Source organism: Gymnoscopelus microlampas (genome assembly GCF_963454915.1).
Source record: "Gymnoscopelus microlampas genome assembly, chromosome: 20".
Lineage (NCBI taxonomy): Eukaryota > Metazoa > Chordata > Actinopteri > Myctophiformes > Myctophidae > Gymnoscopelus > Gymnoscopelus microlampas.
In genome coordinates, this window is record NC_139957.1 from 30,658,585 (window position 1) to 30,680,351 (window position 21,767).

At 43.5% G+C, this 21,767-nt stretch overlaps 1 protein-coding gene across 1 annotated transcript in view; it reads left to right on the forward strand.

Annotated features, from left to right (window-relative positions):
• unc79 (unc-79 homolog, NALCN channel complex subunit) overlaps window positions 1-21,767 on the forward strand; it is a 45,484-nt gene extending 23,717 nt beyond the window's left edge. Inside the window, exons 24-47 of the mRNA XM_084044293.1 lie at window positions 813-881; window positions 1,621-1,958; window positions 2,133-2,315; window positions 4,569-4,731; window positions 6,234-6,383; window positions 6,566-7,792; window positions 9,786-9,902; window positions 10,003-10,105; window positions 10,206-10,346; window positions 10,482-10,520; window positions 10,637-10,749; window positions 10,855-10,940; window positions 11,363-11,536; window positions 12,523-12,591; window positions 14,370-14,480; window positions 15,865-15,969; window positions 16,077-16,154; window positions 16,283-16,372; window positions 16,800-16,975; window positions 18,377-18,560; window positions 18,672-18,875; window positions 20,581-20,658; window positions 20,770-20,811; window positions 21,187-21,767. Coding sequence (XP_083900419.1) covers window positions 813-881; window positions 1,621-1,958; window positions 2,133-2,315; window positions 4,569-4,731; window positions 6,234-6,383; window positions 6,566-7,792; window positions 9,786-9,902; window positions 10,003-10,105; window positions 10,206-10,346; window positions 10,482-10,520; window positions 10,637-10,749; window positions 10,855-10,940; window positions 11,363-11,536; window positions 12,523-12,591; window positions 14,370-14,480; window positions 15,865-15,969; window positions 16,077-16,154; window positions 16,283-16,372; window positions 16,800-16,975; window positions 18,377-18,560; window positions 18,672-18,875; window positions 20,581-20,658; window positions 20,770-20,811; window positions 21,187-21,375 — 4,229 coding nt within the window. The 3' untranslated portion in view covers window positions 21,376-21,767. The remainder of the gene's footprint in view (window positions 1-812; window positions 882-1,620; window positions 1,959-2,132; window positions 2,316-4,568; window positions 4,732-6,233; window positions 6,384-6,565; window positions 7,793-9,785; window positions 9,903-10,002; window positions 10,106-10,205; window positions 10,347-10,481; window positions 10,521-10,636; window positions 10,750-10,854; window positions 10,941-11,362; window positions 11,537-12,522; window positions 12,592-14,369; window positions 14,481-15,864; window positions 15,970-16,076; window positions 16,155-16,282; window positions 16,373-16,799; window positions 16,976-18,376; window positions 18,561-18,671; window positions 18,876-20,580; window positions 20,659-20,769; window positions 20,812-21,186) is intronic.

Sequence of the window (21,767 nt, forward strand, 5' to 3'; positions counted from 1 at the left end):
AGCCCGCCTGGGTTTGAATCCGACCTGTCACCTGAGGATCTTTGATGCATGCAGCATGTCCTTACCCATCTCTCTATCCTGTTTTTTTGCCTTTATTGATAGTTTTCAGTGAAGACGGACAGTAAAGAGGGAGAGAGACACAGGGAGAGACATGCAGCAAAGGCTGGCGGGAACGGGACTCAATGTCAGGCTACATTGAGCCTAGGTGCCCAGACCGCTAGGCCAGCGATCTTTTTACAGGAAGGCAAACATGTGCACGTGACATGGCCTCAGTCTCACTCCAAGAACAGAACAGAACAGAACAGAGAGGCATCAAAAGACTTCCAACCGGCCTGGACCGCTGGCGTAGCAGTCCAGGCACCTAGGCTCCAAAATAGCCTGAAAGCACGTAGCGGGTTCGAGTCCCGATCCCGACGGCCTTTGCTGCATGTCACTCCCCATCTCTCTCCCCATTTCGTGTCAGACTACTATCCTATCAAAAAAGGCATCAAAGCCAAAAAAAAAGAAAGATTGCCAACCAATCAGCCTGGTTATCACAGATGTTACGGGCTGGAACGGAGCATCAGCGCATGTCTCACGGCTTACAGCTGACAACAAACCACATCCCACTGCCACAGTCCCGCTTGAACATCTGGTGTGTGTGTGTGTGTGTGTGTGTGTGTGTGTGTGTGTGTGTGTGTGTGTGTGTGTGTGTGTGTGTGTGTGTGTGTGTGTGTGTGTGTGTGTGTGTGTGTGTGTGTGTAGATCAGACATGTCCTGTGCTGCCTCCCCTGAGCATTTTCTAAATTGTGCTCTTCACATGTGGTTTTTAGCTCTAAGGCTTACCAGACAAGAGCACTCTGCCCCGACACTTGGAGATATGATAGAGAAAGTCCTACCAGGTAAATTACAATCCCAAACTGAAATATATACATACACTATATAATAATAGTACATATCAATCGACATAATCACATGACACTGGGGGAAAAAACATCTGTTTGAAACTGAATATAATGGGCCACATGAGAATTATGACAGGGCAATGGTTGTTCTGCTTCTGACTTTCATTGTTGACCGTGTCTGTTTACCCCATACACACATCCATGATCATTTGATGTCGATGTAGAGTACATGTTGACAAATTGGCCCAATGTTGTTGTCCTCCCTTGACCTTAAAGGCACATTCACGTGAAGTCTTTTAAATGTCAATCAGTATGTATGCAAATTAGTCATGCAGCCCGTTTAGAATCTCAACAAACAAAAGTTTATTAAAAGTGCAAATATACACTGCAGAGGACAAATTTCCTGTACGTGCAAATATATTGTGCCAAAAAAAAGAATAATACACAAACTAAACTATACTAAAACAAAACACAAATTAACATGAACAGAATAATAAGCCTTTAAAGCACTGACTAATGACTATTGCAATTAAGAACGATAAGAGTTTGAAAGGTTTGAAAAGGATCACAAGCAGTTACCAGCATCAATTAACTGTGAGGGTTCAGGGATTAGTAAGGCCTTAGGGGGGACAATGTATCCATCCTGTAGGCAGAGAGTAGCTGAGGAGATGAGTTGACTCACCCTGTCCTTGTGTCTCCATCCCTGCAATTCCCTGCAACCTTTCCTTGTCTTCAGCACGCTTTCTCCCACCCTTTAACCCTGACGCTTCAGCCCCTCTCCTAGGCCAGACCCCATCTCACGACAGCGACTCCGTCATCAGGGATCTGCTGCCTGAGGACGCCGGCATCGACCACCAGACGGTTCACCAGCTCATAATGGTATTGATGAAGTTCATGGCCAAAGATGACAGCAGCGCTGAAGCCGACATCGGCAGCGCCAAGGCCTTCAACACGGTGAAGCGCCATCTGTATGTGCTGCTGGGCTACGACCAGCAGGAGGGCTGCTTCATGATCGCCCCACAGAAGATGCGAACGTCCACCTGCTTCAACGCCTTCATCGCCGGCATTGCACAAGTGACTCTATATTTACATTTACACTGTATATTCGCCCTTATTTATTTAATATCACACTGTTTGTGTATTCTGCAATTGTTGCTTGAGGTCTAACAGTATGTTGTTACGATAATTTTAATTGTACACACCCTGCAAGCACTGCAGTTTAATTTACTGTGATGTCGTTTCCTGCAGGTGATGGACTACAACATTGGCCTGGGGAAACAATTACTCCCCCTGGTGGTCCAAGTGTTGAAGTACTGCACTTGTCCCCAGTTGAGACATTATTTCCAGCAGCCGCCCCGCTGCTCCCTGTGGGCCCTGCGGCCACACATCAGACAGATGTGGCTCAAAGCCCTACTTGTTATTCTCTACAAGGTACTGTACTCTACACGCCACCATATGGCATAACACACACACTGGGATGTTATTGCACAGGATAAGTAAAGTGATTAAGTAAAATCATTATACATAGAAACAAATTAATTTCAATTAAATAGATTGTGCCAGTTCAAGCACTTTCAACCTGGCGTCCATATCTTGGGCATATGCGTTGTGAGATTGTAGCTCAGCTATTTTCACTATTTTCTAGGTTTTAAAGCCATTTTGCAATAGGGAGGCCACAGCCAGAAGCTATAGGGTACCGAAGTCCTGACGTCACTCCCACTACCCCTGGGTCACGGAGTCATTTGTTTGTATTGGAAATCCTGTGGGCAAATCTTAGATTGCGTCATATAAGAACTGTGTTCCAAAAATAAACAAATCACATAAAGAAAAGTAACAAAGTGTTTTACACACAAAAAGAAATACAATTATGCAACCTTAAGGGACAAGTGTCTCACCACTAACTGTAAACCACATTGTTTCAGAGGAGATATAGATTAGACACTAATAACGAATGTATTATACTGCATAAATATAAATTCCACTAACCTCATATGGACTTAACCAAGTGTAGCCTAGTTATTAACTAATTCCCTTAAAATATATGGCTCTGATGCTATCTTAGATTAGATGTAGCCCTATACTATTTAACAGTGCAGAAACATTGCCTTAATGCATATAACATTAACTAGCGTCAACGAGCATCAGCTGGACACAGACACTCACACCCTCCCTCTGCAGTACTCTAAACTGAAAGTGACTGAGTGTCTCTGCAAAAGCCCTTGAATTTGATGGATTACTGTGATTATGGTAAGCTCTCATTTCATATCACACACAACATACAATAAGAACTCCTGTAACTTTCACTAGCCCAACATTGTTTTGGGAAAACTCTCTCCCAGTCTTCTAACTGTCAAAAAGTTATAGCTTATGAAAAATAAATGTATGCCGCCGCAAACTCTAGCTTCCAATACAAAGATTATTAAATATAAAAGTAAGCCTAATGTTTTGGCAGCAAACTACCACCATCTGTGTCAAGGGTAAATACACTTGCCATTGGAGCTAGAGGTCAGCAGCATTCTTTCAATTTCATTTGATTTCTCCAGCCTGACCTTTCTGTATTTAACCACTTAAGCCTGATTTATACTTTGTTACGACGCATTGTGAGCTTGTAGATCTGATAGTATCACCATGTGAATGTGACACTGGCGTATGATTGGAGTAAATTAAGCATATTGGACTAAGCTATTTTTTAGAAATGTAGAAGTGTGCATTTACTCCATTCTTACGTTTCCTCATATTTCCTTAGGACACTTCCCTGGAGGTGGTGATGGCAGCAGGTCATAAATGTGAATCAAAAATCTATGCATTCTCGGAGTTCAAGTTCATTTTTAAACGTTAACGCTACTAGCTACTTCCTTTACTAGCTATTACCTAGTAAAGGTGTCTGCAGACTGAACAATACTCCTGTCTAGACCAGTTCCTAACGCTTTCAAAACCACATGCTCTAAACAAGTGCAATATTAGTTAAATAATTTATGGAGGAAATAGTAGGAAAGGAGGACTAATTAAATATTTTACTGACACCATTGGGTAAAGAATTGCAAAATCGAATCAAATGAGCCTGTCTGTTTTGTCTGTTATAAAAGCTTGGCAAGGGGGACCAATTAAATATTTTACTGACACCACTGGGGAAATTCACTAAATCTGACCAAATGAGAGCAGAGTCCTCTCTCTGTTTTGGCTGTTATAAAAGCTTGGCGACTTTCTGTCTGGCTACTTGATGGATTGGACCATTGATTTGAATGAAGTCACCCAGTAAAATATGGAATGCCAACACAACTACACAACAGGCTGTGGGATGAGAGAGAGGCATACAGTACGTTTCCGTGTTGGATTTCAGACTCTGAAAAGCAGAACAGGGAAATGCGAAATGTTTTTTCTCTAGAGGGTGGCTGGCATCTCCCATAGGGATTGGGTAAACAGCTCAGTCAGCCGGGCCGAAGAGAGTCAGAGTAGAGCCGCTGCTCTTTTACGTGGAAAGGAGCCAGTTACGGTGGTTCAGCAAGTATGAATGCCTCCTGGTCCTGTTCTTTGGGAGATCTTTGGGGCTATTTTTGGTGAAGAGAAGTCAGATGTCTGTTTATAGATATTGACATAACTTTCCAAGATCCAAGGTGAAAGACTTTTTGGATGGACTTTTAATTTAAAACATAACGTTATAATGAGTGGTTCTGTTTCCTGCAGTATCCTTACAGAGATATGGACGGGAGCAAAATAGTGCTCCACCTGATCCACATCACCATCAACACACTGAATGCCCAGTATCACAGCTGTCGGCCCCATGCCACCGCAGGACCCCTCTACAGCGACAACTCCAATATGAGCCGCTACAGTGAGAAGGAAAAAGGTATTCTAGTCAACAGTTGCACCTTCACGGCATGCACAGCAAAATCCTGAGTGATAGTTTAACCAACAATTATTTTTCCTCAAAAGAATACAAAATTATTCCAAAAATCGCAATCATTCTACCAATTGACCTGTAATGGTCCATTTTTACTCTCCCAGAGTTAAACTAGCTCTCCAGATTTTGGTGTATGAGGTAGACTTGCAAACCTGCTGTTCAGCTGAACAGGCATTATAAAGAAAAAAAAGCTGAAATACTAAGTTCTATTGATTGTGCATAATGGACTTAGCTGGCAGCCACCTTACATAATTGGGCTCATCCAGCCACTTTCCATTCACTTCCAGCATTTTCATCCTTCTTCCTGCCTGATTTGATAACAATGTCAACTGCTTTGCGCGATAGGACCGCTCTGAAGCAAATAGTTTCATCAAACTAGGAGATAGCAAGCTTCATGTTACTGGAGCAATGCTAAAATGTATGCAAATGAATTTGCGCACAGGACAGCTGTATTTAGGTCTGTACCACACACACACACACACACACACACACACACACACACACACACACACACACACACACACACACACACACACACACACACACACACACACACACACACACACACACACACACACACACACACACACACACACACACACACACACACACACACACACACACACACACACACACACACGTAACCCAGGGGAATACAGGTGAGATTCACAATAAAACAAGAGGCTAAGTCAGTTGGCTTGTTAAATTAAATAGTCTTTTATTCAAACGATTAGGGGAAAGGGGAATTGGGGCAAAAGCAACTTAGGAAACCTCCCGTCCGGGGCTTGGGCCTGTACATACGCTACACACAGGTGGGGGCTCCACAATCCTGGGGGTAAACAGAGAGAGCAGTGACTACTATGTTTCAGGGTTCAGTAGGTTTGGAGCTCAGTCGGCCTAAGGGGGAGGGAGAGAGAGAAACCAGGTGAGCCACAAGAGTATAAGCACATCCAAGGTGGTCCCAAGTGTTGGAGTTAAGTCTTGTACTCACTTGCAAGATGTCCTTCCTACTCGCTTCCATGTGGAACAGAGTGGCCTGCTTCCTCATTCCTCCAAACTGAATCTTTAGCCGGCTTGTGAGCCGGCTATTTAAAGGCTCCCCTTGATTGCCTGACTGGTTGCAGGTGAGTCCATTGCCAGGCTCCCAGTGGCTGCAATACCTGGACAGGATAATACACTCCACCTACCACCTCCCCCAGCCTGAGCTTAGGGACCCGCCCTCTCTGTGGAATAGGCCTCCCACTCCCACCGCTGTTTCCCCTGGTCTGCCACAATATATATATATATATATATATATATATATATATATATATTGGCCATCTCCTTCTCCTTAAAGCACTTTATTTTTGAAGGATTTGGGTAATACATTATTATCTTCTTTTACAAATTTAAGAACGTGAAGGGTAGAATGTAGTCAATGTACTTTCCATTCTTTTCCCCCTTCTTAGAAGAAGATAGTGTATTTGATGAGTCAGATATCCACGACACACCAACGGGAGCTGCTAACAAGGAGTCACAGACCTTCTTTGCCCGCCTCAAGAGGATTGGAGGCAGCAAGTCTGTGAAGTACCAGCCAGTAGAGCTGAATGCCCAGAAAAGTAAGCAGCATGACCTTAAAGGTTTAATTCTCCAGTGTAGTTTACATTACACTGATTTGAATCTCATTCAAATGTCTCCATGCCATGTTTTTTTTTAGATTGCAGGAGGCTTCCGTTGCTTTGACTCAAATTAAATTTCCTCTTCTATATCTTTATGCTTGTGTATTTTGTTTTTTAATCAGGTGAGATAGAGCTATCAGAATATCGTGAGGCCAGTGGCCTTCAGGACAGCGTGTCCCAGTGTTTGTGGGATAAGAGCTCTAGATCCAAGCGGCTACAAGCCATGCACAAGCAGAAGTCTCTGGATATATCCAGGGATGACTCCATCCTGTACAACCTGGATGTACACCGACGTAAATCCTGCATTGACCGTTGTGACCTGCAGACAGTCCCCCCATCTTCTTCCACGTCCCACAGCAGGCATCATGGGAAGGGCTCTTCCGATGGCTCCTCTGGTCTGGCTGAGGGCAACGGTGCCCTGGACCGCCGTAGCTCCCGAGGTGGCCAGTCCGACAGCTCCAAGCGGGTCATCCCAGAGGTACGTCTCAGCTGCATGGAGACCTTTGACGACAAGGCGGACCGGAGCTCACAAGAGGGGTCAGTTCAAGACAAGGAAGACCCGGACCTCATTGACCTGTCCTCGGACTGCACATCCATCCCAGAGAAACACTCCATCCTCTCCATGTCTGACAGTGACTCCCTGGTGTTTGAGACCCTGCCTCCCCTGAGGATTGTGGAGAGTGACGAGGAGTTTGACCTTAATACCATCATGGCCACCAGGCCCAATGGCAGCGCCAAAACCCCTGCCTCTCCGGCCAGCAGCAGTACCCTGCGGATGTCCCCTGTTGTGCAGGTGAGTGTGGAGGATTGCTCCAAGAGAGGCCCAGAACCCCCAATGGAAGAGGTGCACACCACGGACAGAAGGCAGCAGCGAGTGACTCCTAGCACTTCTCTGGAGCTTCCCGACCGCCTGGATTACGTCTCCCATGACAGCCCTATGACCCTGAAACAGAAGAGAGACCTGCTGAAAAAGACGCCGCACGTCCCCGACCTGTCTCTAGATGACACGACCATGACCCCCGAGGAGCTGAAGGCAGGAACGCTGCTCGGGACGAGTCCTGCCGATAGGACGATCTTCTTGGACATCCCTGAAGACACGTCCTCACCAGAAAAGGGTGATAATATCGATGATGACGAAGAGGACGGCGATGATGAAGATGACTATGACATCGGCGACGAAGAGGACAGCGACCCCAAACCAGACAATGACGATGAGGCCGAGTTTAAAATCCAGATTGTTCCCCGACAGCGCAAACAAAGAAAGATAGCTGTAAGCGCCATCCAGAGGGAATACCTGGACATCTCTTTCAACACCCTGGACAAGTTGTGCGAGCAGCCCACAGAAAGTGGTAAGAAGGATGACAGACAAGCTAAACGTTGACCCGAGGTCAGATGATCAGACCATGCTGCCTCCTGCTGCTCAGGATTGTAGAGTTTTTCTGATCTTACCTTCCTATCGCCATAGTGTCTATATTGTATCATCCATATTCTGCCTTAAATATATTTGTTTCCCATGGACGTGTAACATTTGAGTGGGCTCAAGCTGCACTCTAAAATTGAAGTATAGTATCATACTCATACTATCATAACATAATACTGATAGGACTTCAAGCACATGGTGGATCGATCCATAACCTAAAATAATATATACTAATAATATTTACCCTTCAAATAATGCAGTAGATTTAATGTTGAAATACTTTGTGAAAAAAAGAAAAATAAATAAACATATTGTTGAAAAAAAAAAGAATGCAGTAGATAATATACAAGCTAACTCACATCCTTACCAAACTCCCCACCTTAACGGTAACTGTGTCCTGTGGCGTGCTTTCTCTGACAGATTTAATTTCACCTAATATCCAAACAATTGAATAGGAAGTCACAGATGAATTTTACAATAGATGTTAATTGCTGTGTGGATAATAATTAGAGCTATACTAAAGAAGGTAAGGGGGTAAAGGGATTTATGTGATGAGATCACGATAAACAATGAGGTCTGATTTGAGATAACTTTTAGATAATAAAACACAAAATAATAACTAAACAGGTTATAACTATTCCATCTGTTGCTACTTACAGTATATACTATAGTTTATCACTGGCATAAGATGGCATATAGTATGCTGATGCCAATTCCTCTGCCTATCAACCACCCATATTTTGCCTCCAGATCATATGGTTCTGTCGACTTTGGAAAAGCCAAGAGAATCTGCCTCAGCCCCCACGCTTGAAGCTGCTATACCAGAGACAAGCCACCGTTCTTCATTATCAAGTAGGATCCAAATTCTTCACTGTGCTGTGATTATACTCCAACATCGTTAGAGCACATCTACCTTTCATCAAAGGCATTTGTTCAGCAGTTTTCAAGTTAATGTCCCGCGCAATCATCAAAACATCCATCAGTAATGGATTTTTTGGGGGTAAAATGTATTTTAGTACCCCCATTAAGTAGCGAGTTATGGAGTGGGTACCATAAAACTGCATTAATTAATTTTATTGGACATAAATATAAGAGATAAAGTTACTAGGAACTGGAATTACATGTATCAATAAATGTTTTAATACATTTAAACCTACATTATTATACATTAAAAAAAAAGAAGAAAAAAACATACTTTGTTTTGAGTTGAATACTCAAGATTCTCTTTATGATGTAGTCATCTTTGGTGTTTTTTTCTCTACCTAAGCCACAGGCTCTTAAAGACAGGGCAACAGATCATTTTGAATGCTGGAAATTCAAATAACAACAAAAACAATACATATGTTATAATCTTTCATTCTAATTAGCAATAAATATGATATACATTTTGGAAATATGTGTTTAAATAGCTATATCTGCCCCTCCCCCAAAATGTAATAACCCTACAGTTGAACAGTTTTGTGATGTAAGGAGTGGAAGAAGTCCACCCTGGTAAACTCACCCAAGCTCTGTATATACGAAATGTATATACATTTACATTTAATTTCACAGTTTCACAGCCGGCTTGCAGGGCATTGCGAGTATAGATGGCTTTGATTACTAGACATTCATATTGTACATTTATAGGCCAATATTACACCAAGTACAGTCAATAGCCTACAGTAAATACAACTAGCAACATCCTCCGCTTGTGATGTCATGATTGTGCAATTCCATTCTGCTAACTGTACAGTCACCTTTTAAGAACATCTCTTTTAAGTCATTTCCATATAATACTTTTTAGATAACAGCTGAGATTAACTACTATGTAAATATCAGAAGCTGTCCCTTATCTGTTGCCCTACGTTTGAGGTTTGCTGCACTGTTGACAAAATGTATTTGGACGTCAGGTCTGATGGGCTTTCTCTTTGTTTGACCTTTAGCTCAGTACCGTCAGGCGAAGCGAGGCTCTCTGGGAGCTCTGACCATGAGCCAGCTAATGAAGAGACAACTGGAGCACCAATCCAGTGCCCCACATAACATCAATACTTGGGACACAGGTCAGTCACTTACGGTACTGCAGCAGCTGTCCCCCAAAAAATCTAATTTAGACACTCAGACGTCTCAACATCATTACCTACCATCTCTCTCCCTCCACAGGCCCAACCAAGACCAGTCTCCTGTCTGCCCCGAGCACAGTCAGCATGTTCGTGCCTGCCCCGGAGGAGTTCATCGATGAACAGCCTACCACCATGAGTGACAAGTAAACTGCTTGATCAGCCTCAATCTCAGTTTGAGTCTGTGTTATGCTGACAGACGCCACTCAAATGGCCTGATGTGATTCTTTGCATCTGGCGTTCTAGGTGTCGTGACTGCGGAGCCGTGCTGGAGGAGTATGATGAAGATACCCTGGGTCTGGCGGTGGTGGTTCTCTCCATGTTCATCCATCTCAGTCCTGAACTGGCCGCTCCGCTTCTCCTTGACATCATACAGTCTGTGGGCAGGTACCACTACAGCAACTCCACAGCACAACCACACACCAGTACTCAGTGGTGAAATGAAGTTTCATAACCCGCTGTTGTACCTCATATATAATTCAACCCTCGAGCTGGCTAATCCAGGGCTTTAATTCTTTTTAGGTTGGCGTCTAGTGCCAATTTCTCCGGACAAGCTGAGAGGTATGAGTCATTAAAACCCTTAGAGAGCAGTACGCCCATGTTAAAAAAACGCATTAGCATGAGTTGGATGTTTAATGTGACTCCCAGGGTAACTTAGCCATTTGTTCGATTTTCAGCATGTTGATCCCTGGGAACGCTGCAGGCGTGGCTAAGCAGTTCCTCCGCTGCGTGTTCCACCAGCTGGCTCCCAATGGCATCCTGCCCCAGCTCTTCCAGAGTAACATCAAAGGTCTGCTCCTTCCATCCACAGAGGGCTATTAATTATGGCAGAAGCCCACCCATATGCTGTGACCTTAAATCTCTCCCTTTCTCTCTCTCCCTCTCTCTCTTCCAGATGGAAGTTTTCTAAGAACGCTTGCATCTTCCCTAATAGACTTCAATGAATTAAGTTCTGTTGCTGCCCTCAACATGCTGCTTGAGGTGAAATGTTATGTTTCTTTTTTTCCAAGACAGTATGTGGCATGGTGTAGCCAGCAGGGGGAGCTCGTGTCAAAATATAAGCTTTCATAGCTCAGCTGCATGGACCTCATGATAAATGTGTTCAAAATAAAATAAATTTGTCAGATAATTGCAAGACATTTTGCCTCCATCTTGGTTTGCTGACCGTAAAACCCTGACCTGATAGTGTAGATGAAACACCACTGGAGCATGCATCTATCAGATCAGTCGTTGCTGCCTTTCAGTGTGCTAAACCGGGGCCATCAGCGAAACGGGCACTCTGATTGATTAGCAGTGCATTATCAATCAGATCAGATCAATCAGTGCATGAATTGTAAATCTCTATGGACGTACAGGAGTTCATTATATAACCCTGTTATCGTTTATCCCTCTGTGCCCTCCAGGGTCTGAACAACAAGAAGAGTCTGCCAGCAGGGGGCACTATACTGCACTGCCTTGATAACATAGCCACCTTCATGGAGGCTCTCCCCATGGACTCTCCCAGCAACCTGTGGACCACCATTTGTAACCAGTTCCAGACCTTTCTCACCAAGTTGCCCTCTGTGCTCCCTCTGAAGGTAGTCATTTACAGCAGTTGTCTGCGGACCCCCAAGGTGTCCTTGAGGGGGTTCCAGCGGGTCCACCAGCAAAATTAGGAACAGTTTAAATACTTTAACCCTATTTTATACAACCCTGCGTTATGAGCTTGTAGGCTATTTCCGTAACATTAAGAAAAATTGTGAAAAATGTGGAATACAGTTTTTTTTACATTTGATTTGAACAACACAAATCTTCTGTTATGGGGTTCCCCTGGCATAAACCTTTTTCAATATCAATTCCACTGCGCAGTGGTAAAGTCCCTGCTCACCACCACGGAGGTTGTGGGTTCAAATCCACCGTGGTGCATCCGGCTTTGTCGGGCGTCTATGCGAACAACACAATTGGCCTGTGTTGGGGGGAGGGTGATATTTGACACTGCATGTATTCCTACGGGCTGGGGCGGCACCTGGCAGCAGGGAGTGTTGGGCGGGAGGAGTAGGATGAAGGCCCTTCGTCCTCCCGGTGGGGGCTCCTCACTGGCAGGAGAGTCAGTAGGATACAACTGCAGTGACAACACAGAAATGTGTGTGAGGAGGAATTAATTGTCATAATTACTATGTAAATTGGGGAGAGGGGGTAAAACAAATGATTGGCTACTCTAAAAAAGTAATAATTAAAATATAAATTTTGAGGTCCTTGACATGAAGATGTTTGTGAACCACTGATTTACAGGAAACTCTAGACAGACAGAGTTTGATACGATCAGGACGTTTCACTCAAAAAGCTTCCATAGCTGTTTCCTTGTTGTCTGCAGATGTCAAGGGCAGATGTCCACAGTTTTTGACCTTGGAGGTCAGATAAGTGGACTCTAATCAATGACTGACTGTAAACCACTTATAGAAAAAAAAATCATAGAAAACCAAGAACAGTGCTTTAGTTTTGTAGTCCCCTGCATTGAACTAGGCATTATGCTAACAGGAGTGCAGGTATCTAAACTACAGTATTCCTTTTTTCTGTGTATTAGTGTCCCATGGATTCCAGTTTGAGAATCATCATTTGTCTTCTGAAGATCCCAACCACAAATGCAACTCGGGTAGGTTGGCCCATGGTAGAAATGTATTCACACCAGATATCGGTTTTGCCATGCCTTGTCCCATGACAATGCATGATTGATTGATTGATTGATGTACTTTATTTAGTAAGACATGAGAACAACAGTACATGGAAGTACAAATTCACAATACAAGGTCTACTAAACTGGAAGACTCATAAAAGCACTGAGCTTGTTTCAAATGAGTTCCCCATGCACACAAATCATGATGACATATAAGAGACAGACAGATATACACAAATACTATAGAATGTCATACAATCAGTTTACAGGTTACTGGTATCCACCGGAGTAATGAAAACAGAGAAAGACAACCATGGAAATCCAAAATGTTTGATATGATTCACGTAGACACCAGATGGTTCCAGTTACATGTTAAATTGATTCAGATGTGATGATACACGTACAATCTGATTCTTTAAACGTCAGACCTTTTAAAAGCGCATCACAAACAGTCTACCCTGCTGCAACAGTACTGTGCTGCACATGTTAAATTGATTCAGATGTGATGATAATAAATAATCTGATTCTTTCAATGTCATACTGTAGCTTTTAAAAGTGCATTACAAACTGTCTATTCTGCTGCAACTGCAACTCTACTGTTCTGCTTGCTGCTATTGCCTCAAAAGAAATTGACTAGCACACCTTTCAAAGTAATTAGGGCAACAGAAAAGAACATGGCGGCCGTGTCCATTGAAGTTCAAAGGAGAAGTGGCGCCATGTTATATTTGGTTCCTCAAGCTCAATTGGAGTAAATGGAGTTGTCACCACCAGTATTGGCGTTACTTAGTAATATATTACTGTAATAGTATTACTTTAGTAATGAGTAGTGCTAACTACAGCTGCCAAACATACTTACTTATCCAAGTTTTGCTGCGTTACTCGTTACAATGAACAGGATTTGTTTTTGTTTCTGACCGAGATAAAAGCACTCTCTCTTCGCTGTATCATTGTCTATGAGCCGGTGCCGTGATGTGTCTGTCTGTGTCCTGCAGTCACAGACAGACAGAGCAGTGCAGATCCATGGAGCAGCGCATGTAAACGGCAGAGTAGAAGGTTGTCAAATGCGCAAAAAGAAAACAAGCTATCAATACTGTGAAATGGTACAGTATAAGATGTTAGTTTGTAGATCTGTTCTTTTTAAGCATGCATCATCGCACAAAGTTATGATGTACTTGCAGGTCTGGGGTCTGCGCAGATCCGTGTTCCTCCGCGCATGGCTCAAAAACAAAGCCATGTACACATGCATACTTTCAACACTTGAAAGTAATGTAAATATTTTAACTTTGTGTCAGTCAAAGAGCCATTGTAAACTTTGTGCGGGCAGCATAGGCTAATCGCTTTCAACCTGTCTTGTGAAGTATTCAACTGACGTCCAAAGACAAATTTCTACTTCTTCGTATGACGGGGCCGTGCACCTAAAATAGCCGATCTACAAGCTTACAACACGTCGCGGACACGACGGGTTTGAGCTTATAGATCGGCTATCTTTAATGTGTTTAGTTCTGCTATTTGGTGATATTTATTGTTCCAATATGGAACAATAAAAAGAAAAGTTATATAGTATATAATATGTAATATAATATATTACTCTTGATACAAAGTTATACATAATATAATGATATTACTTTTAAAGGAGTTATAAGTAATAAGTAACATATTACTTTCCTAAGGAATATTGCCCAACACTGGTCACCACTATCTCTTCCCATCACTTTGGTATCCACTAACCTCCTCTCTCCTTGCACCCTGTGCTTCAGAGCCTATTGGAGCCCTTCTCGAAACTGCTCAGCTTCATCATCCAGTATGGTGTGTTCAGCCTGTCCTACCTGGTAGAGCTATGTGGCCTGTGCTACAAAACTTTCAACAAGGTATAGTTGACTATGTCCACATTACACTCCTCTTTGGTTGAGCTGCAGAGCGATGCAAAACTATTATAAGTTTGTAATGTATGTATACGGTACATGCATACATTACCACCAGAGGGTGATGAAAGCGATGATGAGCCGCAAAGCAAAACTTTTTTAGATGTGTGTATGTTCATTTGTATGCCATTAAAAAAGGCATGTCTGTATATATCGCTAAATCTCTCTTGAGTCCTGTGGTGCTAAGTAAAGGTTCAAATCAAATTCACAGGTCTAATGTGTACCGTGAGGACACCTCTACTTCCCCCGGTTAAACAGCCAGACAGAAATGTGGCCGCGTGTCACAGATGATTAAGTAGGCAATCAGCCAGTATTGATTAACATGATTAGTTGTGGTGCTGGGACCGACGATGTATGGTGTATTTCTGAAAGGCTGTCTCAGGCGAAGATGGAGCAAGGACTGTCTGTGTCCTATCAGGCCAGATGGATCCTCAGCCCTCCACCACTGTCAAGTCTGCATGCTTTATGTCTCCTGCAATATTGATTTTCTACACCCTGTTTAATCCCTCACAGTATAATATCCGCTTTTCGGAACCTGTGGTTGGTATGAGCAATTGCTTTTTTGGCGTGATTTTCCTGTGCAGTTGTTTTCCAGAAAGCTGAGCTATATAGGCATGGAAAAAGGCTTATTGTTTTGTTATGTGTGTGTGTGCCCATATGGCTGTGCTTTTGTGGGTGAGGTTTTCAGAGAGGCAAAGTAAGGCTTTTTAGACCGACCAAAGTTTGTCAAGTCATGCTCTGTTTGTCACGACTGCATTGCACTGCGCTGAGTGGATTGGTTCCCTTGGCTACAGAACAGTCCATGATTTGCTAGGCCATGCTCCATTAACTTTTAATTACGAGAGTGCTGCGTACAGGTATGCGTGCATTAACGAGCGACACAATGAGAAATGTCAGCAGCGACTCTGCATTCTGTAGAGGCAGAGATGTGCCTAAGCTTAACATGAGTAAACATGACTGCATAGAGAAAGAGGCCTGGGTTGACAGTGTGGTTTGTAAACAGGCAGCTGGGCTTTGTGTGGAAGGGACGAACAGAGAGAGCAGTCTGTCCTCGGGGAGGAAGGCAGGCAGCCTGACAGCCTCATCTGAGCTGCCTGGGACTCTGGGAGGAGAGATCTGGACTGGCCTAAATCTACTTCTCAGCTCCACTACTCTCTGTCTATTCTGTATATATTCTCTCTCTGTCTCTCTGCCTGTCCTCCCTCTTTATTCAGGGTAGGGAGTTTATGCTCTACTCACAGCATGAGTAAGGGAGAGGGATAATAGATGAAAGGGGGGGTCTTGATGCATCAGTAAATTTACTCCTTTCTCTATCTATCCTCATGCCCAGGAGAGAGATAAGTTCTACATGTCTCGTATTGTGGTGCTGGAGCTTCTGCAGGCTCTCAAGTTCAAGTCTCCCCTACCTGACACAAACCTGCTACTGCTGGTTCAGGTAAAAAAAATAAAACCATACTACACCCAACTACATGATCGTGAGAAGTATGTGTGCATTGAAATCGATTTCAATGCTACAAAAACAATTTGTGTTTTGGTTGTCAGTTTGTCTGTGCAGATATCGGTACACGGCTGGCAGAATCAACCATCATCCACAAGCACATGATTTCAACCCTGCCGGGGGTAAGACTTGAGTGCTTTCTGTGATTGGAGCGTTTTAAAATCTGTCTCATAAAACAGCAGGAAATAAAGATGTGTCCTGCTGTGAATCCTTATAAAACCTTAACTCTAAAAAAATTTTTTCCCCACAGTGCACAACAGCAGCAATGGAATGCATGCGACAATACATAAGTGAGCTATTGGACTTCATTGCAGATATGCACACACTAACCAAGCTGAAAGTAAGTCCTGATATTTCATGCGAGTGCTGCAACATGTCATCAATTATCTATCTATGTTCATCATTCAAATTTAGAATTTGTCTTAAAAGGAAAATGGTCCGCGGGTTTGAATTTATCCATGGTGGGGCAATCCCAGATGTTTCAGCAAGGCCTTCTTCAGTGTGTTAGCTTACTTCCCCAAGGAGAAATAAAAATGTGAATATGCACAATTTGTGGGTGCAGACCATTTTCTTTGCCAAGATGCAGTGGATAATATACCGTAGGTCTTTGCACCCATAGTGAAAGGGCTGCATAAGTCATTAAGATGGGTAATCGCAGTGCTACAGTATAATTTCTAATAATTTATGAGATCTCTTAGTCCCTTCACTCCTCTCAATTATAGCTGTCCTTTTCATTCTTTCAATTCCGACACTAACACCTTTCTCAGAGCCACATGAAGGCTTGCTGTCAGCCACTGCATGAGGACACCTTTGGGGGAAATCTAAAAGTTGGTCTGGCACAAGTAGCCGCCATGGAGATCAGCAAAGGCAACCACCGTGACAACAAAGCTGTGGTCCGGTATCTTCCCTGGCTCTACCATCCTCCTTCTGCCATGCAACAGGGGTGAGAAACACCTCGCCCTCAAGACATTATTGATAGCCTAAAGCAGTGTTAGGCAACTGGTGGCCCGTGGGCCAAAATGTGTCCGCCAGTGGTGACATCTGGCCCGGCAAATGATTTTGTAAATAATTTCCAATATCTGACAGTCCCACATATAGGTGATTCTCAAAGTGGGGTCCAGGGACCCCCAAGGGTCCTTGAGGGGCTTCCAGGGGGTCCCCAGCTAAATAGTATTTTGTAACAAAATAGAGCTTTAAGAGGTCAGTAACTCTGAGAGTGTACAAATGGCATTTGTACACTTTAGGGGTTATGGGGGTCCGTGACCAAAATGTTTCCAAAGCAAACTGGAGATCCTTTTAATTAAAAAGTTTGAGAAGCACTTTTATCACGCACTTTTATGTTTGGAGTCAATCACAGGCATGTGTTTCATAAAGTTTCTCTCCATGTCTAAGAAGAAAGAGCTTGTTTATCTCTGTTCTACTCAAAAGGGAGTATGTCTGTCTATCTGCAGGTGTTTTTCAACTAAACGTCCTCATTCAAGAATGTATCAGTATGCAGTTAAAACACTCATGTAGCCTGACAGCGTGTCGCGGGTTCAAATCCTGATCCCGACGGCCTTTGCTGCGTGTCACTCCCCATCTCTCTCCCCCCGTTTCCTGTCAACCTACTGTCCCACCAATAAAGGAAGAAAAAGCCCCCAAAAATATTAAAAAAATACTAAAAATTAAACACAAATCTTTCTTTAGTAACTTCTATAGCAATTAGAATTAATATATTCGATATTGTATAAGACGGTCTGTCAAAGTTCCAGATGGTAAATAAACCTTTGATTGTGTTCTGGCCCATCATCTAATGACTTTGGCCCGAGGCCAAACTTACTTGCTGACCCCTGGCCTAAAGGTCCTTATAAACCTGGGGTGTTTTATTTTTCATGCGATTAAATCGCCCACAAATACAGTATATATATATATATGTATATATATATATATATATATATATATATATATATATATATATATATATATATATATATATATATATATATATATATACTTTTTCTGCCTTTTTATTTATAGATATAGTGGAGATGGACAGGAAATTCAAAATATGTTGTGTTTCTCCATAAATGCTTGTAAATAAAGGTGTGTAAATACTTCCTATATCCGGTGAAGTTGTTAAGTCAATATTTACATTGAAAAATGGGGGATACTGCTGTCTTAAACAGACCTAACATTCATTTAGGAAAACATTTTTACATGACCATTTCAATAACCGGAGTACTGGTTTAATAGTTTTTTTTGTCCGTAGCTTAATAAATCATGGAGATAATATCATAGTTCCAGTGAGGTAATATGTTGCACACTCATTAATAAAACTGAGCTCCCAACTGTGTCCTTTCCACAGGCCGAAAGAGTTTATTGAGTGTGTGTCTCACATCCGCCAGCTGTCATGGTTACTGTTGGGGTCTCTGACCCACTGTGCCCTGCACCAGGGCTCCACCTCCTGCATGCCCATCCCTCTGGACGCTGGCTCCCACATTGCAGACCACCTCATTGTCATCCTCATTGGCTTTCCAGAGCAGTCCAAGGTCTGGTAGAATCTATGAATTCAAATAAACCATATTCTCGTTGTTGCAGGTACAACCTGTAACCACCATCATCTGACTTTTCCCATTCTTTTCTTGTATCTCTGTACGCAGACCTCCGTGCTGCACATGTGCTCCTTGTTCCATGCCTTTATGTTTGCCCAGCTTTGGACCATTTATTGTGAGCAGGCAGCGGCCACCCCGGCCTTGCAGAACCAGAACCAGACAGAGTTCTCATCCAGTGCCATTCTCACGGGCCTGGAATTCTGGAGCCGTGTTACTCCCAGCATTCTGCAGCTGATGGCCCATAACAAAGTGGTGAGAGTCCAATTTGTCTTTAACTTCAACTTTGGCTTTATTGTTATTTTATTCACTCCACAAGAGTCAAATAGTGGGTGAAATCTTGTTTGTACAAGTAAGAACCAAGGAACAAAGTCGGATAACAAGAAGACACAATGTCAGATACAATGTCAATTACATAAGGTGCATGGTCAAAATAGAAATAAAATGAGGCAGCTTAGCTCCTCCAGGGAGTTAAGCTGGGTTAGCTAAGGGAGAATAGCAGACTGGAAATCTGGTGGCCTCTTTCAAGTATTAAATATGAATTGAGGACATTGTTTTGTACATCATTAAACAACGGGTAGTTCTGGCCAAGCACTTTGATTGGTCGAAATTGTCTGTCCAGCTGTGCTCCAATCACAATAAGGCACACCTCAGCTGTGTTTGAATTAAATATGCCACGAAAGGGCCTTTCTGTGTGGAGTTTGCATGTTCTCCCCATGTCCCCTAGGGTAGGTACCCTCACAAAAAACATGCAGTAATCCTGGTGTCTATACTGCCTCCCCCTGGTCAGCCGGGGCGCCTGATGGAGGGGAAAGGAACTGGTTGGAATCATAGATATAGAAACCTAGATACCTCATTGGCATTGCAGTTCATTGGAGTGACCTGTATCGAATACAAGGCTCTTCCGCAGGGGAAGCTGCAAAAAGTGACTGCTGGCCAATCACAGTGCGTTGACTACTGGCCAATCACAGCGCGTCTTTTCCAGGACTTGTAAGAATCTAGTTGTCCCGCCCCCACCTGCCTCTGATTGGCCTACCGAACGCCCCCTTCTGTGACGCACACGGAAGTTTCTCGCTAGCCGTGCGGAAGCGGAAGCGCGCCCGAGATTCAGACGCTTCAGAGCCGGAGGAGGCGTCTACCTTTATATGTCTATGGTTGGAATAACGCGTTCCTTCCATGCGCTACGTCCAACTGGGGAAACTCCCCCCTGTCAGGTGATAAGAAGCGGCTTGCTAGCTCCTCATGCATTGAAGGAGGCATGAGCTCAGTTCTGGGCTCTCCCTAAGCTGGCAGAGGGAGAGTAGCGCCCGGGATTACATAGGCAATTGGCTCTGGGTGGAAAAATGGGTTCCAAAATCGTGGGATAAACATTTTAAAGAGAAGACAAGAAAAAAATATGCCACTTAATTATCACTCTTCCATTGATACAAACAGAAATATCAACACATTTCCTTGGTAATGGTGGCGCTAATCTGACTAATACTTTACAATGTCGCTAGTAAAAAAGATTATGGTAAGTTCCAGGTCAGTATCGTGGTCAGTTTCATGGTCAGTATCATGGTCAGTATCATGTCAGTATCATATCAGTTTCATGGTCAGTATCATGTCAGTATCATGGTCAGTATGACGTCAGTATCATGGTTAGGGTAGTGCTCTTGCCCCGCCCCTCCATCCCCCAAGAGCACCTCAGCGCCCCCCTTTAAAAAACATTACTTCCAGCGCCCCCAAACTTCTCTGTACGCCCCCCCCCCCCCCCCCCCCCCTGTGGGGCTGTACCGCCCCCTTTGAGAAACACTGCTCTACCAGCTCAGTGGTAAAAACTTCAGCTCTTGCACAGCAGGAGTCAAATCTGGGGAAGACTAGGAAAGTTACAAAGTTAATCAATTCCCTGGTTTTTGCTATTCATGTTTGTAGAGGTGGAATTTGGCTGGTACAACTAATGAATTCCTTTTTTCCCTAGATGGTAGAGATGGTGTGTCTTCATGTCATCAGTCTGATGGAGGCTCTGCAGGAGTGCAACTCAACCATATTTGTTAAGGTTAGCCGCATCCCCAGACATATCATACATCATCATATACAGTACGTACAGTATTTCTACACAGAATATCTCACAACATTGTTGCTCACCCATACTTCCTCTTCCCATTAGCTCATCCCCATGTGGCTGCCCATGATTCAGTCTAACCTAAAGGTAAGTTGAATACCTGATTCACAGTATTCTTGGTTGAGCACCATGTCATGCACCGAAAAGATCTGATCTACAAGCTCACAACGTATTTGCGATATGACGCTGTTTGGAGCTTGTAGATCGTCTATTTTTGGGACGTGACACCCACGTGCAATTAAGGATAAATCAGGCTTAACCCATTCAATCCGGGAACGCATCTGTGTCATTTTAGATTTTAGCTATAACCATTATTTCATACTTTGGCTATTCAAACATAGCAGACCATACTGTAGCGCGGCAACGAGTCTTAAAGGGTTAAGAATACCATTACACATATATAAAATATTTCATGGGTCGACCTACACAGTATATCCATGTTCTTAAATGGATATGTTTCAGCATCTGTCTGCAGGGCTGCAGCTGCGTCTCCAGGCCATCCAGAACAGGGTGAACCACCAGTGGCTGCAGGGTCAGGCTCCAGGGGCTGCACCGTTCGCCCTGCGCAAATGGCTGCAGTGCACCCAGTTTAAGATGGCTCAGGTGGAGATCCAGTCGTCCGAGGCCGCCTCGCAGTTCTACCCAATGTGACCTGTGTACTCTGGACGATCGGTCACCTCGGGGGAGTTTCTCCAGAGTGGAGTGTGGAGTGGAGTGGGAGTGGAGTGGTCCTCAGGACCAGCATCCGTCTGGTCTGGCTGACCCATTCAACGTAAAGGACTGCAGTATTATACTCTTTATAAATGAACACTTGCTGTCTTGCGAGGCACTGGACTGAATAATCTCCAGCCTTTAGGATGAAAAGTAGTATACTGTATGTATGTACTGTACAGGGCATAATAGTAATAAAAAAAGAGTGCTACTATTTGAACTGTCTATAAAACACTTTGGTAAGCTTTTGGGGAGACGGTCATATCATGTGCCTAACTGTTGTATTCAACGGATATGAGAATTTAGTAGATGATTGTGAGAATACCTTTATA